At 52.2% G+C, this 18,521-nt stretch overlaps 1 protein-coding gene across 1 annotated transcript; it reads left to right on the top strand.

The window, feature by feature from the left end:
• Positions 1 to 4,034: 4,034 nt before the first annotated feature.
• On the top strand, positions 4,035 to 18,279 carry NUTM2F (NUT family member 2F). The gene is made up of 9 exons (XM_009244650.4): positions 4,035 to 4,247; positions 4,635 to 4,779; positions 7,648 to 7,929; positions 10,601 to 11,297; positions 14,207 to 14,335; positions 15,304 to 15,443; positions 15,944 to 16,239; positions 16,717 to 16,833; positions 17,168 to 18,279. Exons 1-9 carry the CDS (start codon positions 4,035 to 4,037, stop codon positions 17,951 to 17,953), a joined length of 2,805 nt encoding a protein of 934 aa, XP_009242925.3. The 3' UTR covers positions 17,954 to 18,279.
• The last annotated feature ends 242 nt before the right edge of the window (positions 18,280 to 18,521 follow it).

Raw genomic sequence — 18,521 nt, 5'->3', positions numbered from 1 at the left:
GTAAATACATATAATAAACTTGTAGCATACGTAAAGTTTTCTTGGCCTTTATCCTACAAAAATGGAATATTTTAGTATGAATTTGCTGAACAGAAAAGAGTGTAGACTTTTTTTATATATATATATAGTATGGTCTAATTTTAAAGGTCCAAAATAATTTTTTTTTTTATTTAAAAAATCACTTTATTCTGGCCGGGTGCGGTGGCTCACGCCTGTATGTAATCCCAGCACTTTGGGAGGCTGAGGCGGGCAGATCACGAGGTCAGGAGATCGTGACCATCCTGGCTAACACGGTGAAACCCCGTCTCTACTAAAAATACAAAAAATTAGCCAGACATGGTGGCACATGCCTATAGTCCCAGCTACTCGGGAGGCTGAGGCAGGAGAATTGCGTGAACCCGGAAGGCAGAGGTTGCAGAGAGCCGAGATCACGCCACTGCACTCTAGCATGGGCGACAGAGCCAGACTCCATCTCAAAAACACAAACAAAAAAAAGAACTTTATCTTAAACTAAAGTCTGTTGCCAGGCACAGTGGCTCACACCTCTAATCCCAGCACTTTGGGAGGCCAAGGCGGGCAGATCACTTGAGGTCAGGAGTTCGAGACCAGCCTTGCCAACATAGTGAAACCCCATCTCTATTTTTTTTTAGATGGAGTCTCGCTCTGTCACCCAGGCTAGAGTGCAGTGGCACAATCTCGGCTCACTGCAACCTCTGCCTCCCAGGTTCAAGCAATTCTCCTGCCTCAGCCTCCCGACTAGCTGGGATTATAGGCGCCCACCACCACGCCCAGCTAATTTTCGTATTTTTAGTAGAGACGGGGTTTCACAATGTTGGCTAGGCTGGTTTCAAACTCCTGACCTCATGATCCACCCCGCCTCGGCCTCCCAAAGTGCTGGGATTACAGGTGTGAGCCACTGCAGCCGGCTGATAATTTGCATTTTTAACTGCTTCCCAGGTGATGCTGATGCTGATGGTCCAGGAACCACACTTCCAAGAATCACGGAAACAAAGCCTATATTCAACAGCAAAATTTGCATAATTCTGTCTCCCTTTTGTCTCAAATAACAGCTTAAAGGAAATAAAATAGATTAAGTATCATCCAGAATACACATAATGTCATTTTATTTAATTCTCACAACACTCTACAACATAATTGTTACATCATTTTGTGGAGGAGGATGTTACATCTCAGAAATTAAGCAACTTGCTCAACATTATACAGTAAGGAAGGGGTGAACAAATGCGTTTGACTTCAAAATCTACATTCTCTGTTATACCTTGTCGCTTCTAACGATGTTTAGCCAGCACAATTGTATTAGCCCAGAATTTTAACTTCATTCTATTTTCTATGTGGTGGTCTGTCTTCTACTTTGTTGTAGTCTATTTTAAAATTTTTGTTATAAACTGGTTCAAATTATCTAAAGAAGGCCAGGCACGGTGGCTCACACCTGTAATCCCAGCACTTTGGGAGTCCAAGGCAGGCAGATCACTTGAGAACAGGAGCTCAAGACCAGCCTGGCCAACATGGTGTATTATAACACACAATAAAAGATGGCTATTAAAATTATAACTTGGGGGAAGTGTAAACCACACTACCACATGACAAAAGACATTATGAAGAAACACATCTTACTGCTCACCGGTAGCACAGGTCATCATTGTTCCTTAGGAGCTGGTCCACCATATTCTCCACTTGCACAAACCAGCTGGGCAACTGCTTTGTAAACGAGGGGTGTCTCTCACATCGCCAAGTACTAACCAATAACCATATCACATAACTCTAATACATATAAATTCAATTCTCTCACTCTCCTGTATAAACACAGAACCCCATCTCTCTATCAGAGACACATATACCACATTCCCAGAATATATAACCCTAATAACCACTTACTGAAAAATACAAGCACATAGATCCACAAAACATTCATCTAAACTGCCATGCCCTTGAACACACACACAAACTCAATACTCATGGAGTTCCCTACATGCCCTAAATATACCTGCGATTAACTAACACGCCACAAATATGCAAACATGCCACCTCATATCCCGAAATACACATACAGTCCCACAATACCTGCACATATGTAATCACACCTCTAAATGCTCACACAGAAATAACTCCATTTTCCAAGACACAGAATCATACAAACTCCACCTCACAACTGCACACATTCATTCTACCAGTCCCCCAATAGTCATGGATCTGCCCTCACACATTGAAATGGCCATACACAACCCCTGAAAATCGTGAAAAGAAACACACACAATGATGCAACATATCCTAAGCACACAAATGGTCTTCCTACATTCCCCAAATATGTAAACCACAGTGTACATCCACAAAAATAGACACAAGCACTTTCTCTATTATTGCCCACATGCACAACAAGATAATTCTTCCAGATCTGCCAAACATTAGACAAATACAAATCCCCAACATTCATTTGAGAAAACTTATGGAAAATACATCTTCACAACCCAAATCACAAATATCAAACCCCAATTCTTCTTGTATACATATATTATACCTCATATCCTCCAAATATAAACACTCACTTCTACACACTCTCATAAAAGCAGTTATGAATAGTTATGAATGACCTTTTCTTTTTTCTTTTTTTTTTTTGAGATAGAGTCTCATTCCTACCTTGAAGTGCAGTGGCGTGATCTCCTCGCACTGCAGCCTCCGCCTCCCGGGTTCAAGCAATTCTCTTGCCTCAGCCTCCCAAGTAACTGGGACTACAAGTGCACGCCACCACGCCTGGCTAATTTTTGTATTTTTAGTACAGATGGAGTTTCGCCAAGTTGGCCAGGCTGGCGAACAGTCACTGCAAATATCAGATACAGTCACTGCAAATATCAGATACAGTCACTGCAAATATCAGAAGAATACTGGAACATATTGAACTCCTGACCTGAAGTGATCCACCCACCTCAGCCTCCGAAAGTGCTGGGATTACAGGCATGAGCCACCATGCACAGCCCAATTATGACCTTCTTTAATCTGCAATCTCCACACAGACACCACCAACCCACACAGGTGAATACATATTAGATTCTCACCAATTAAATAGATTAGATTCTCACCAATTAAATATGTAACAAATTCCAACTAAACACATTTTCACATACACATATAAACACATTTTCACATACACACAGCCACCCCCACAAATCTCACACCCCCCAAAATGCAAAACAAATCTTTCTCACATTCTCAAGTACACACACTGACCAGCTGCCCAAGAAGACACACACGTGTGTGCAGTAAATTTTAGATATAATACATGTGTAGTCTACAATTTACAAATATAATGATATACACTACTTTTTATTTAAATTCCACATAAGTAAGAGATTCTCATAGAAGTTTTTCTTGACTTTGGCCACACTCTCGCTTCCACAACCAACTTGTGCTACCAAGTGAACAGACTATGAGTAAAGGCCTGTTCTTCCACTTTGCAGCTGCTCATATCATTGACAAACGAGCGTATTAGAACACGCATGCTGGCTGATCATTCCGATTAAGTCAACAAGCTTCACAACTCACTCAATGAGGTCGTCCATGAGAACACTGATTTTACGAGGACAGGAGCTACTTCTTTGCTGAAATGCATCACGGTTTCAACTGCTGAGGTTTTCCTCAAGCTTTTGCATTGTTTGGAATGTGAGCGGCACAGCCGGGACAAACTTTGGGGTTCCCACTGCATTGTTAAACCTCCCCCTTTTCACTTCAAGGCCAGGCGAGCAAGGGAAAGGAGCATGGCCTGGGCATCCCGCAGGGCCCCGCTAAGGACCACTCCCACCTTGAGCACAGCCACAGGCCCTCTCTGGCCACAAGGATGGGGTCGCCCCGCAGACACTGGTGACCAGCCGAAGCATGACCAGGAGGCGATTACCTTCTAATCACAAATAACTTTATTTTTAGGTAACACCACGGAGGACGCCATGAGAGCGAAGGCCGTTGGGTAACCGCCCTTTCCGCTCGCGCTGCGCCGTCTCCCTGCCCCAAACCACCAGCGACCGATGCTGGGAGCGGTTGAGGGCGGCCGGCTGCGCGCTGGAACCCCGCCCGCCTCGAGGCTCCTGCGCAGGCGCGCGGGGCAGGCCTGGAGCCTGCCCTGGGAGGGCCCCGCAGGAGATGGGGAAATGGAGGGACGCTGCACCTGGGCGCTTCCTGGAGCCAGGCGACACCTCCTCCTTGGAGCCTCCAAGACCATCCCTCCTAGAAACGAGCGCGTCTGACCGGGTGCAGTGGCTCACGCCTGTAATCCCAGCACTTTTGGAGGCCGAGGCAGGTGGATCACCTGAGGTCAGGAGTTTGAAACCAGCCTGGCCAATATGGTGCAATCCCGTCTCTACCAAAAATACAAAAATTAGCCGGGCGTGGTGGCATGCACTTGAAGTCCCATTTACTCGGGAGGCTGAGGCAGGAGAATTGCTTGAACCCAGGAGGCGGAGGCTGCAGTGAGAGGAGATCACACCACTGCACTTCAAGGTGGGAACGAGACTCCATCACAAAAAAAAAAAAAAAAAAAAAACTAGTACAGAAGCGACTCACTGACTTGAGTTTGTAATAGCTTCAGAAGAAACTTTCATCATCAGATCCTTTCTGCTCATTTGCAGGATTCCTACCGTCTGTCTCCACGTGATGACACTGAAGAGCCTTCACGTCCACAGCAGCCCAGGGCCTCAAGTGCAGAGACTGAGAGCTCTGCCAGACACAGCATGGAGCCGCCATTCCTCTACTGTTCAGTGATTGGGTGGAAGAGTATCTGTCCTCTGAACAGGGGATCCAAGCCCTGAGATGTTGTTTCTCGGCAGTCAGTGTGGCCCAGGACTTTCTGTGAGCATGCTCAGAAAGCAGGGGCCAGAGGACTTTTAGCCACCACCTTCTATGGCCAGTCTTCACAAATTACCTTTGGCTAATTTGATTGTCTCTCCTCCTGGGGTCTAGGACTTCAAACACATACAGAAGCGACTGCAGAATTGACACAAGACACTTCCACAGTATACTTTTTGTATCAGTGGCTCAGAAAAAGACTCATTCAAATCCTGTATTAAAGCCATGTGTGAGCATCTTGAGAAAATATCGGCTGACTAACTTGACAAGGGAGGAAGCAACCAAGAATTCTGCCCTTCTTCAGTGCCTGAGTGTGATATTTTGCCTCAACGTCCCCCTTAGATGAAGTTACTGATTGAAAATCATTTAAGTTTTTACCCCGTGATAAAAGATTGAGTCCTCAGAAAGATCTCCAAAGCATTTACTGTTTCTTTGGTTTGGTTTGGTTTTGGTAAGTTTACCATGATTTTGCTTGAATTGCTCTCCGTTGATCTTCTCAGCTAAGATCGAGGTAGAGTTGCACAGCAGAAGAGGGCTGCATGTAAGAAGGCAGCTCTGTCTTGGAGGACAAAAGGCCTGGGAGCACCCAGACAGGCAGTCACCGCGTGGAGGTCACTCCCCTCCCAGTGGCCACTGTGGAGGCATTTCATAGAAATGCTCACTGGACCATTCAGGTTTAGAGTTGGGACAAAACCGAGAACTCATGAAGATATTGGACAGGAGTTAGGAAATGACTTTTTCACACAACCCAGGCAAGGAGGGGAGAACCCTGGGCTTGAGACTTGCAATCCACCGCCTGCCCCTGCAGTGTGGCCCCTGTTACATTTTCTGCAACTCTGCCTTCTTGAGTCCAAATGTCTTCAAAAGGGGCAAATGCTTCTTAAATGCCAACAGGGTGTGTTTCAGTGAATGTTCACAGTGTGCATTGGTCCGGCTGAAGGCCTCTTCCCTTCCCCAACACCCACCCATCAGTGCAAAATGACTGCTGCCCAGCAGGGAGTGACATGTGTGTCTCAGATTTTGTTGCTGTGCTCTGAGTACTCACTCCTCATCTCCTTTGACCAGTTTCCTAACACTCCCCTTGTTCACAAAACAGAACATGAGTGCTCTTTCCTGTCATTTTGACGCTGATAAACAGCAATTCTCCATGTGAAAATGAGAATGAAGTTTTTTTAAAGACAGGCTACAATAATTCCCATGCTGAGAACCACATGTGATGACACTTGTGATGAAGATGAGGACAGCAATGAGCTGAGAGAGTCCAGCCAGGATTCACACATGCGAGGGGATGCATGGGAATGGGGATGGGACATTGGTGGTTAGCATCCTCGCTTGTCTCAGAATGGACATGGGTTGTGGATTTCTAACTCCTGGAGAAACCAGCGTTCTAGGAATTGTAAGCCACTTTATGTTAGGAAAGAAAAAGACGGTGTTCTGCCCTCCTGTCCCTTAAAACTGTGCGTACTGCCACTAAAACTGGAAGCTGAGAACGGCATAATGGCTACTCCTGACTTCCTTTCATCAAATCAGCCTGCTATTGTTTTCTGCAATGGTTGTGGTGCAGATTCTTTTTGTGGTGCAGCCAAGATTCACACTTGAGTCTCCTTACTGCAAGTTCTCACTCTCACAGTGGGGAGTTAACAATAATTGCCTAATATGTTACACTTTTTTGGGAAGAATTACCAGATAAAGTGCAAGATCCCAGTGAAATGTGAATAGCACAGATAAAGGACAGATTTTTTTTTGTAAAAGTGTACTCTAAATGTCATATAGATCATAATTATAGTAAAAACTAATTCACTGTTTATCTTCAATTCAAATTCTACTTGGTATTCTTTATTCATACTTGCTAAATCCGGCCACTGTGTTCTTTCATGTATTTTTAATTTTAAAAAACAGTCCAACATCTCATTCTAGCAATTTACCTACAGAAATAAAGAGAGGAACCACATTACTGGGACAGATACAGTCACTGCAAATATCAGAAGAATACTGGAACATATTAATATATTAATTTTTACCCCAAAACTGAAAATATTTTTAGACAGCAAAAATAGCTTCATTATGCTTTTGATTGCGTAATATATCTCTGGAAAGATGAAAAAGAATTAGATAACACCTGTTTCCTCCAGGAAAGAAAATGTGGCGGCCAGAGAAAAGAGTTGGGAGGAAGACTGGTCATTGCCTATTCCACTGTGCACAATTTGAATTTGGAACCATGCAAAAGTATTGCTTAGTTAAGTTAAAATCATGTAAAAGATACAAAATAAACATTTAACACCAGCACAATATGCTGGAAAACAAAATGAAAGGATTTCTGGTCTCGGTGCTGTAGGTCACATAGCCACTCTTTCCTGGACTGAGTCTTCCCAAGAAAGGGGACGGGAAGTAAGGCTGGCCTACTGGTGTGGACAGATTCCAGCAACATACATGACCTGGGGGCACAAGGACTGCCTCCTAAACAATGATGAGCACCCAGCCACCTAATAGCCTGGATCAGCTGAGGCCATTCTGATTTCAAACACTCAGTCCCCTTGCCTTCCTAAGAACCCCTGTGTTTCTCAGACTGAAAACGTGTTCTGAATTTTGTTAAGTAAGTGCAGACCCTGCTGAAATTCATCAAGAGTGGGAAAGAGCCAAAGTGGGAAGGAGCATGGGTTGATTGGCACAAAAGTAGATCTGTTGATAAAGAATGGAAGTAAAGGGGACATCAGGTAGAAGCTTTTGCTGTGAGTCAGAAGGACAATTTAAAAGTTGCCTAAAGAGGCGCACACTGTCTGTGTTGCTGCCATCCAGTTGAAAGGGAACCTCAGGTTATTGCCTACTGGCCAGAGCCCTTCACAGAATGTCCCCCACCCCTGCCAAGCCCAGCTGCCCACTGCCCCTCCCCCTCTGCAGAATGTCTGGGGTCCTGTGTTCCAAACCTGTTTACATTCAAATTTTCCCTGCTCCACTTGGACTCAGGAGGATCTGCTGAGTCAGGTCACACTCTGGGTCCTGCCCTTGACTTTTTTCATTGCGGAAGCTGCCAGACAGCAGTGGTCAGTGCCCAGCCTGAGGGGATGGCTTCAAATGGAGGTGAGCCTGTAGGGATGGGGGCATTATCCGACTCTGCCATGCCTCAACTCCTTGGGAATTCAAATTTGAACTGCCCCTGGGGACAGTTTATAGGGCTGATATTGAGGGAGGGAGCACTGGATGTCCCCAAGGACATCACACCTGGGGATGGCCATGGCACCCTGAGTCTGTGGTTAGGGAGGACGGCTCCTTAGAGGCAGACCAAGATGCCTGGGGGAATACACCGTGTAGTGGAAAGGATGGAGAGGATGGATTGATCCTTTCTAGAGGGGGACAGGTCACGTCATTGTGTTTGTAGGGAGTGGTGGGACTGTGTTGTGCTGGTGGCCCAGGGAGGATGACAGGCAAGCCTGAGCCCTGTGCCATGTCTTCAGGCACCTGGAAGGTGCCCTTCCATAGTGTTTAGAGGGATTTGGACTGGAGTTTTCTAGTTCTTAGGGAGGAGTGGGGAGAAGTGGTCTCAGCCAGAAAACTGTTGGGTGGGTTGGCTGTGACAGAGAATGTAGTGACAGCCTCTGGGTGGGCGAGGCTGGGGGACACTGTAACTGCCACAGCCCAGAGCCTCTCAGCTCCCTCCCCAGAGATGGCTTCTCCATCAGTTCAGGTAGCTGTTGGCTTTGATTTAACAGGGGTGGGGGCAGATGGCGAAGTTCGGGCAACACAGGGCCTGGGTTTCCTGAGTTGTTCTGAATTGTTTGCCCTTTGGTGGAAGCTCAGGTCTTCAGACCCACTTCCTCTTGTCAGCTAGCTCATGGCCCGTCCTCTGCACTTTGTGTTACTGTGGAGGTGAAGAATTTGCTCCTGTTCCATTTATACTACCTCATGAACGGGGGACAGGTGTGGATTCTTGCTGGTTCTCAGTGGAAGGGTCTGAAAAGGCTGGTTTCCTTTTCAGTAGAGGAAGGAGAGTAGTGCACAAATAGGAAGACAGTCCTATTATTATTATTATTATTATTCAAATGAGGATGTGTGTCCTGACTGATGAGGTGCATGTGCTGTATCCCTTATTCCCCTTGACTAGAGACTGCATAAGGTCCTAGTGAACAGGGATGAGTTCCAGACAACTTTGCCTCACCTGGCCTGTGGCCCAAGAACCCCTGGTTCTTGGTTGGTCACTATGTTCAGTTATTGGGAGCTCAAAGGAGAAGGAGCAGAGATGGGCTCCTTGTCTCACTATCTAGTGTAACATGACCAGCAGCTGTGAAAATCCCTGGCCGGGCACGGTGGCTCACGGCTGTAATCCCAGCACTTTGGGAGGCCAAGGCGGGTGGATCACGAGGTCAGGAGTTCAAGACCAGCCTGACCAATATGGTGAAACCCCGTCTCTACTAAAAATACAAAAATTAGCTGGGCATGGTGGCGGGTGCCTGTAATCCCAGCTACTCAGGAGGCTGAGGCAGGAGAATTGCTTGAACCTGGGAGGCAGGGGTTGCAGTGAGCCGAGATCGCACCACTGCACTCCAGCCTGGGTGACAGAGCGAGACTCCGTCTCAAAAAAAAAAAAAAAAAAGAAAATCCCTAGACACCTCCCCTGATAGCCCTGCTGCTCACCATTTGCTGGCTGTGTTCTAATCATGTGCAGCTGTTGCTGGCTACACAATGACAATATCTCAGGGGACTCCACCACTGCTTCTCAGATCTGCTTCCTGGGAACTGAGCTTCCTGAGTGGCAGCTGGGACCACTGAGCACTGAGGAATGGGTGGCCTGAATCTGACCCATATTTAACACTTGTGTGGGTGTGGGTGGTGCCAGGACAATCACTTGCATGATGGGTGTGATGTGTTATGGGTTATCTTCGGGGTTCCTAGGGCGCTGGCTTGGGTAAGTTTCCATCCAGTGGTTTTCTTTTTTTTTTTTTGAGACGGAGTCTCGCTCTGTCACCCGGGCTGGAATGAAGTGGCACGATCTCGGCTCACTGCAGCCTCTGCCTCCTGGGTTCAAGCAATTCTCCTGTCTCAGCCTCCTGAGTAGCTGGGATTACAGGCATGCACCATCAGCTAATTTTTGTATTTTAGTAGAGACGGGGTTTCACCACGTTGGCCAGACTGGTCTTCAACTCCTGACCTCAGGTGATCCACCCGCCTGGGCCTCCCAAAGTGCTGGAATTACAGGCATGAACCAGCACGCCCCGGCCTATCCAGTAGTTTTCTTTTGTTGTGTTGAGCTAAGAAAGAAAGGGGTTTACAAGAGCTTCAGGGAAAGGAAGACTGAAGAGGAGATGGGGCCATAATATTCGGAAACTTCTGGTTTCCTGTCGGCCTTCTGAGTGCCGAGCACTGCCCTGGGGTAGGCCCCTCACCTGCTGCGGAGCACACTGAGAGCCACCAAGCCACCGAGAGACTCATCCCTGACCCATGGCTTGGGAGATGCCTGTGAGGCTGGTGCAGTCTGCCAGGGACACCCAAGGGAGACCCTCAGAGACAGCAAAGGCTTGGCTGTTTCTTCTTGGCAGACAAGGGTCAGGGAGTCTTGGTGACTGGGGCCAGGCTCTCTAGTGGAGCGACTCTCCCGTGGAGGAACAGAGCATCTGATGCACACTCAGGGACACTTGCAAGCTGCAGAGTTTCCCTGCCACACGCCCTCAGCTGTTGGGACTCCCCTCTGATTCCCCAGTGAGTAGTGTGGACCTGGAGACCCCAGCTCATTCACCTCTTTCCTTTGTCTCCACAGCATACCCAGTGCTGGGACCGGGCGTGACCGTGAACCCTGGCACCTCCCTGTCTGTGTTCACGTCTCTGCCCTTTGCCACACCCGCTCCCGGCCCAGCACACAGGCCGCCCCTCGTGACTGCAGTGGTTCCTCCAGGCGGCCCTCTGGTGCTGTCTGCCTTCCCCAGCACACCTCTGGTGGCAGGACAAGATGGCCACGGCCCAAGTGGGGCCGGGGCTTCCAACGTCTTTGTCCAGATGAGGACAGAAGTGGGGCCTGTGAAGGCCCCTCAGGCACAGACCTTGGTCCTAACTCAGGCCCCCCTCATCTGGCAGGCTCCAGGCGCCCTCTGTGGAGGTGTCAGGTGTCCACCTCCCTTACTCCTGGCAGCTGCTCCTGGGGTGCCCGTTACATCTGCCCAAGTGGTTGGGGGCACCCAGGCCTGTGAGGGAGGCTGGTCCCATGGCCTTCCTCTTCCACCACCACCACCGGCTGCCCAGGTGGCCCCCATCGTGTCCCCAGGGAACGCTGGGCCATGGCCACAAGGGGCTCATGGAGAGGGCAGCCTGGCTCCCTCCCAGGCCAAGGCCCCACTGGACGACTCCTGTAACCCCAAGAGTGTCTATGAGAACTTCCGACTCTGGCAGCACTACAAGCCCCTGGCCCGGAGGCACCTTCCCCAGAGTCCTGACACCGAAGCACTTTCCTGCTTCCTCATGTGAGTGTCCTCAGGGCACCAGTGCTTGTCCTGCAGCTCACTCATAAAGAGGCTGCTGGATGGACAGGAGGTCACGCTGTTCAGGGGAGCTTGCAGGGCGGTTGTGAGGGTGATGGGTTGTGCTATGGGAAGGTACACTTTCAGCAACATTAATCTGGCTTCAGCTCAGGACAGACTGTCAGGGGCCTCATGTCAACTGCCTGTCACTGTCCCGTGAGTCCAGCCAATCCTTAATTTTTTTTTTTTTTTTTGAGATGGACTTTCACTCTTGTTGCCCAGGCTGGAGTGCAATAGTGCGATCTCAGCTCATCACAACCTCCACCTCCCAGGTTCAAGGGATTCTGCTGCCTCAGCTTCCTGAGTAGTTGGGATTACAGGCATGCGCCACCATGCCTGGCTAATTTTGTATTCGTAGAGATGGGGTTTCTCCATGTTGGTCAGGCTGGTCTTGAACTCCCGACCTCAGGTGATCTGCCTGCCTCAGCCTCTCAAAGTGCCGAGATTACAGGCATGAGCTATCATGCCCCGCCTCAATACTTTCTTTTCTTTTCTTTTTCTTTTTTTTTTTTTTTTTTGAGATGGAGTCTTACTCTGTCGCCCAGGCTGGAGTGCAGTGGCGCGATCTCGGCTCACTGCAAGCTCTACCTCCCAGGTTCACGTCATTCTCCTGCCTCAGCCTCCCGAGTAGCTGGGACTACAGGTGCCCGCCACCATGCCCGGCTAATTTTTTTTGTATTTTTAGTAGAAACGGGGTTTCACCGTGTTAGCCAGGATGCTCTCAATCTTCTGACCTGGTGATCCACCCGCCTTGGCCTCCCAAAGTGCTGGGATTGCAGGCATGAGCCACCGTGCCCGGCTTTTACTTTCAATAATTTTCACAGCAATGTTTACAGAAGACCCAGGTCAGAGAGGGTTCTTGGTGTGACGTGAGCCACGGTTTGGGTTTAGGTCTTTTTTGTTTGTTTGTTTGAGATGGAGTCTCGCACTGTCACCCAGGCTGGAGTGCAATGGTGCAATCTTGGCTCACCACAACCTCTGCCTCCTGGGTTCGAGCGATTCTCCTGCCTCAGCCTCCCGAGTACCTGGGATTACAGGCGCCCACCACCATGCCCTGCTAATTTTTTGTATTTTTTAGTAGAGACGGGGTTTCACTATGTTGAGCAGGCTGGTCTTGAACTCCTGACCTTGTGATCCACCCGCCTTAGCCTCCCAAAGTGCTGGGATTGCAGGCGTGAGCCACTGCACCCACCCTGGGTTTAGGTCTTTGAGTGTACACCTCAGTGCCTTCCCTCGAACTGAGTGTCAATGGCCAGGGGCACATCACATGGGGCTGGGGGGAGGAGCTGCAGGGCCCAGCAGGAACCTGGCACACACCCACACTGTTCTGCCGCGGTCCAGTTAGCACAGCGGTGGTGGAGCCTGCGCAGGGGAATGGTCTTGGGACCCACACTAGGGTCGATGCTGGGCAGGTATTTGCATCTTCACCGTCAATCCCCCCTAGAAAAAAGGACAATGGTGCTTCATTCAGAGGATGGCAAAGAGATGACTTGAGCTCACATATGACATACGTAGCACAGTGCCTGGAACATACTATGACATATTACATGACAGCAATTATGATTACTGTCCCCATTACTATCATTATCAGGACTAGGCCATCTAGGAGAGTGCTCCCCAAAGCACGGGCTCCAGTGATAGCTCTGAGTGCACCATGAGCACAGCAGCCCAGAGCCGTGGACTGTGGTGACTGCGAGGCAGCAACATCAGCATCTGGGAGAGTTTGTGGTTTCATTCCCAGTCCCTGCCTCTCTCCACCCTGTGGCGCCTCTGTGACCCTGTGTTTCCCGCTGATGAGCAAACGGGAGCTTGAGCATATCCACCGTGCAACACACTGGCCGTTCCCCTAGGGGAGTCCCCTGCCTGGGGTGTAGGTGAAGGCGGCCCCATCTTCCTCTCCAACAATCTCGCTGCCCCTGCACCCTGGATCTTGTTGCATCCCCCCCTTGGAGTGGAGTTCCGGTGCACTGGGGACCCTGATTCTTGGAGTGGAGCCGCCCTGGGCTCACAGGCCTTTGCCTTGGCTCCTGTGGGAATGTGGGAAGCTGTGCCTGGCTGCTTGCAGTGGCTTGGACACCGCTCTGCTTTGGTTCTGGACGTGTGCTCCTGCTCCTCAAGCTCCAGGACCCTGAGGCTGTGTGCCCAGGGGCTGCCTTGCTCCAGAGTCCCCAGGAAGCTGGTTAAATGCTCAGTCCTGTGGCCCAGGAACCTGCACTTTAACCCTCGCTCCCAGGTCATCCTGTGTGCATGGTGTCTCAGTCAGCTCGGGCTCTGCCGTAACAAATCCCATAGACTGGGTGCTTTATCAAGACACATTCATGTCTCCCAGTTCCAGAGGCCAGAAGTCCCAGATCAAGGTGACAGCAGAGTGGGTGTCTGGTCAGGGCCCTCTTCCTGGCTGGAGAGAGCTGCCTCTGGCTGTGTGCTCTTGTGGCTGAGAGCAAGAGCCGTGGTGTCTCCTCCTGCCCTTATCAGAGCTTGGATTCCATGACTGGGACCCACGCTCATGACCTGCTCTAACCCTGATTGCCTCCAAATACTGACACACTGGCACTGAGGACTTCAGCACAGGAATGTTGGGGACACACATGTTCCACCCATAGCACTGAGTTCACTTGTCAACATCATAACACCAAGGACTCCAGGGGCAGTCGGAGAGGCCACTCAGTGGCTTGTGTTGATGTTTGATCTTGGGGGCGTGTCCTGGAGGCTGAGGAGCCCACATGGGGGAGAACAGGACAGGGACAGATGACAGGACAGGTGTGGGGAGGACAGGAGCCAGGTGTTGGGACCAGGTGGGCTCGGGATGGAGGGTCGGCTTACAGACTGGGACTGACTGCACTGGTTTACAGCCCAGTTCTCCGATCTCTGGCCCGGCGGAAGCCCACCATGACGCTGGAGGAGGGACTGTGGCGGGCCATGCGGGAATGGCAGCACACAAGCAACTTTGACCGGATGATCTTCTACGAGATGGCGGAAAAGTGAGTCTGGGGTCCTGGGGGCAGGGCCCGTGTGGCAGGGTGAGAGTGAATGACAGAGGCCCGGTGGCCGTGGTGGCTTCTCAGCGTGGAGCATGAGGAGGGTATGGACAAACACAGGACGCCCTGGGCCCCTGGCTCCCTCAGGAAGCTGCTCCTGCCACCTACAGTGCTCTGGGGTCTCTGTCCTGCCCTCTTGGGAAGCACCCCTTGCCTGGCCTGGGGCCAACCCCTGACTTGACACTGGAGGTCATGGCGGGAGCAGCCAGCATTGCAGCCCAAAGGGGGTCACCTCCAGCTGTGGGGATGGGGAGAAGGGGCGCTAGTGACTAAAGACAGAGTGGGGGGCAGGCTCCTCACAGCAGTGGCCAGAAGTCGGTTTTCTCCCATCCAAGCCTGGCCAGGGAGTTGGGTCAGGGGAGACCTGTACCTGGGACACCATGTGACCCCTCTCTGGCCTGACTGCCTTTGCTCCTGGGCAGAAACTTCCGTGAAGACAGACAGACAGCAGCCTCAGGGGAAAGGGGCCCTGTCCTCTGGGCTCAGCTTTTGCTTCCTCCTGACCAGGGGTCTCCCGGGCCTCGTGCCCGTGGGTTATCCTTCAGGGGCCCACAGTCCCAGCCTCAGGACTCCTGCATCTGGGCATCATCCCTGACGCCTTCTGCCATCAACCCCACCCCTGGCCAGCTGATACCTGGAGGAGGGGTCCCCGGGACCCTCCTGGACCTCGTGGCCCTAACTTGAGTCAGGAAGCCCCGTTGATGCCATGGGCTCTGCAGGGGCCGAGTGAGGGAGGGTGAGCCCAGAACTCTGGGAGCAGCTCCCTCCTGGGACTGGGGGACGGGACCCAGTGAGGGCCTGGACAGCCCGCCAGAGGCACTCCTTCCCATCCCTGCCCTCGACTGCTGCCTGGTCCTAGGGGGAGGGGGCCTGGACCCTCTCAGCACAGCCTGGGCCTCCTTCACCCCCAGGTTCCTGGAGTTTGAGGCTGAGGAGGAGATGCAGATTCAGAAATCGCAGTGGATGAAGGGGACCCAGAGCCTGCCTCCTTCAGCCCCGCCGAGGCTTGAACCTCAAGGACCCCCTGCCCCTGAGGTGGTCAAGCAGCCAGGTATGGCTTCCCACATTCCCACAGGAGCCATGGCAAAGGCCAAAGGGGCCAAGGGAGGCCACTGTCCCCATACCCCATGCTTCCCTTCAAGAGGGGGATTTGCTCCCTCCAACAGGACAGCTTCCAGGAGTGTATGTTGGGTATTGACCAGGTCAATACCTACTTCACGGGTGGCCCGTGATCACGAAGCAGGGTATTGACCGGGTCAAGTTTCCTACTTACTCTCTCCCCTTGCCCGTCCAAAACTCCACATATGCTCTGCCCAGGAAGCAGGGATGAGCAGGGAGAGTACATGGTATATTGGTGGCTCCAAACTTCCTCCCAAGCGATGCTGTCTCAGATGTGCCCCTCCTGCAGCGTCTCCTCCGGGGGCGCTGTGGTTCAGGTGGTCCTGACCCAGCTGGGACCCACTTCACATCCCCAAGCCCTGCCCTCCCCCGTGTGGTGCAGGCAGGAGGAGCGGCCCTCACCACACCTGGCCTCCTCCCTCTCTGCCTCAGTGTACCTTTCCAGCAAGGCTGGCCCCAAGGCCCCGACTGCCTGCCTGCCACCACTCAGGCCCCAGAGGCCAGCAGAGACCAAGGTCCCCGAGGAGATCCCCCCAGAAGTGGTGCAGGAGTATGTGGACATCATGGAGGAGCTGCTGGGGCCTCCCCTCGGGGCCACAGGGGAGCCTGAGGGACAATGGGAAAAGGGCAAAGTGGAGCAGCTGCAGGAAGAGGACGGGATGACCTCAGACCCGGGCCTCCTGAGCTACATTGACAAGCTGTGTTCCCAGGAAGACTTTGTTACCAAGGTGGGCTTGCCTGGAGTGCTGTGGTCTGTAGGATTCCAGGGGGTGGCACTCCCAGGTCCTTGGAATTAAGCTCTGTTCCTTAGCTACTCAGCAGTGTGTGTATTTCCATGCATTTGAGTGTCTGTGTATGTGATTATGTATGACTGTGTGTTGCTGTGTGTTTGTGTCTGTGATTTGTTACTGTGTGTCTTTGTGTGTCTGTGTAGGTGTGAGTGTGGAGTGTGTATGTAACCTGTGTCTGTGTCTTTTCCTGTGTCATATGTGGGTCTGTGTGTCTGTGTGTGGTTTGTGTGTCTCTGTCTGTATGTGTGTATGCTACCTGTGGTCTGTGAGTGTAGTTGGTGGTCGCCGTGATATGAAACAGCCCCGGGAGGGTGGGGACAGGGCCCTCCCCGCTTTCTGCATCTCCTCCAGGTGTCCTTGGCTCCAGGTTACTCCCTCCCCAGGAAGTTCACACCTTCTTCCTTCTGTTTCCAGGTGGAGGCCGTCATTCACCCCCGATTCCTGGAAGAATTGCTTTCCCCAGATCCACAGATGGATTTCTTGGCCCTAAGCCAGGAGCTGGAGCAGGAGGAAGGCCTCACCCTTGCCCAGGTACCCCAGGGGCAGGAGGGACCCGGCACACAAGGCCCACCCGACTGTCTAACCCCACCCTGCTGGGGATGCTCAGCTTCTTGGGGAGCCACTCCAGGGTGGGAAGACGCAGGTTCAGAGGGAGTAGGATGGAGAGGAGCCAGGGAGGGGAGTCAGGATGCAAGCTGCAGTGAGGCCCAACGGGATGCCTGGCAGAGCCACACCCTCTCTCTTTGACACGAAGCCCAGCTGCCTCAGGCTTCCCTGCCTCCCACCCAAGTGCCCTGGTCTCCACCACCCTGGGCCCTGCTCACACCTGGGGCAGCGCCAGTAAGTGCCCCCTTTCCTCCCGCAGCTAGTGGAGAAGCGCCTCCTATCCTTGAAGGAGAAACGGCATGCGAGGCCAGCCCCTAGACATGGCACGGCCCGGTTGGACTCAAGTCCTTCTAAGTTTGCAGCTGGCCAAGGAGCAGCGAGAGACGTCCCTGACCCCCAACAAAGGGTCAGCGTGGAAACCTCCCCACCCCAGACGGCTGCCCGGGACCCTCAGGGACAGGGCAGAGTGTGCACTGGCATGGCCAGGTCCAAAGACCCTGCTGTGCTTTTGGGATGTCAGGATTCCCCCAGGCTGAGGGCTGTCCAGCCAACCTCTCCTTCCCAGGACCACAGACCCACCTGCCCCGGCCTGGGGACCAAGGACGCCTTGGATCTCCCTGGAGGGTCTCCTGTCAGGGAGTCACACGGGCTGGCTCAGGGGTCAAGTGAGGAGAGGGAACTGCCTGGTATGGTCTATGTCGTGGGTTCCCACCACAGGCTGAGGCCCTGGAGGCTGTCCCAGAGCTCTGTCCCTTCTTCGGGCCTTCTCAGCCCAGGAGGGCGAGGACCCCAGGGAGCTCTTCAGTCTCCATCTGCTCAGAGAAGAGGCCTCAGCCCAGCATCTTCTCCTGCTGCCAAGTCCAAGAAGCAACCTCTCTTTGGAAGCCCATCCCCTGCTGAAAAGACACTGCACCCAGGGCCTGGGCTCAGGGCCTCTGGGGAGCAATCCCTGGCTTGGGGGCTGGGTGGCCCCTCACAGTCTCAAAAGAGAAAGGGTGACCCCTTGGCCTCCAGGAGGAAGAAGAAGCGGCATTGCAGCCAGTAGGGGCTGCCACGAGGCAGGCTCTCTGATGCCAATCCCCAAGGGTGGGGCTCTGAACTCTCGGACCCTCATGGCACCCGGTGCCCCAAAGCAAAGGCTGTTTCTCCTCCAGTGCTGATCTTGCTGGGCCTTAGCTTTGGAGGGGAGGGGAGGGAGGGGAGGGAGAGGGTGGCTGAACAGGGAGGGCAGGAAGGGAGGAGGGTAGGAGAGGGAGGGGAGGGAGAGGGTGGCTGAATGGGGAAGGAGAGAAGGGAGGGCCTGGGGGGAAGGGGCTGGGGGGCGGGAAGCAGTGCCTTGGGGGCCTCATGTGTAAATGGAATAAATGTAGTTGTGTTGGAAAATGTTCTCAGGGCTGCTGCCTCTGCCCTCTGCGCTGTGCTGCTCCGTGGAGGGTGTCTGTGAGGGAGGGCTGAGGAACTGGGAGATGCCAGGCACTGGGAACCCACAGGGGCCGGCCCCACTCTTTCCTCCTGGTATAATGGGCCCCTTCAGATGCTCCGGGGACTGACAGATGCTGAGGAAGCCCTGATCCCTCCCACCACCCACTCACAAGGCCCCGCCCGCTTTAGGG

Source organism: Pongo abelii, chromosome 13 (assembly GCF_028885655.2).
Source record: "Pongo abelii isolate AG06213 chromosome 13, NHGRI_mPonAbe1-v2.0_pri, whole genome shotgun sequence".
NCBI lineage: Eukaryota > Metazoa > Chordata > Mammalia > Primates > Hominidae > Pongo > Pongo abelii.
Note: the sequence above shows the minus strand (reverse complement) of the source record. Positions and strands in the feature narration are given on the sequence as shown.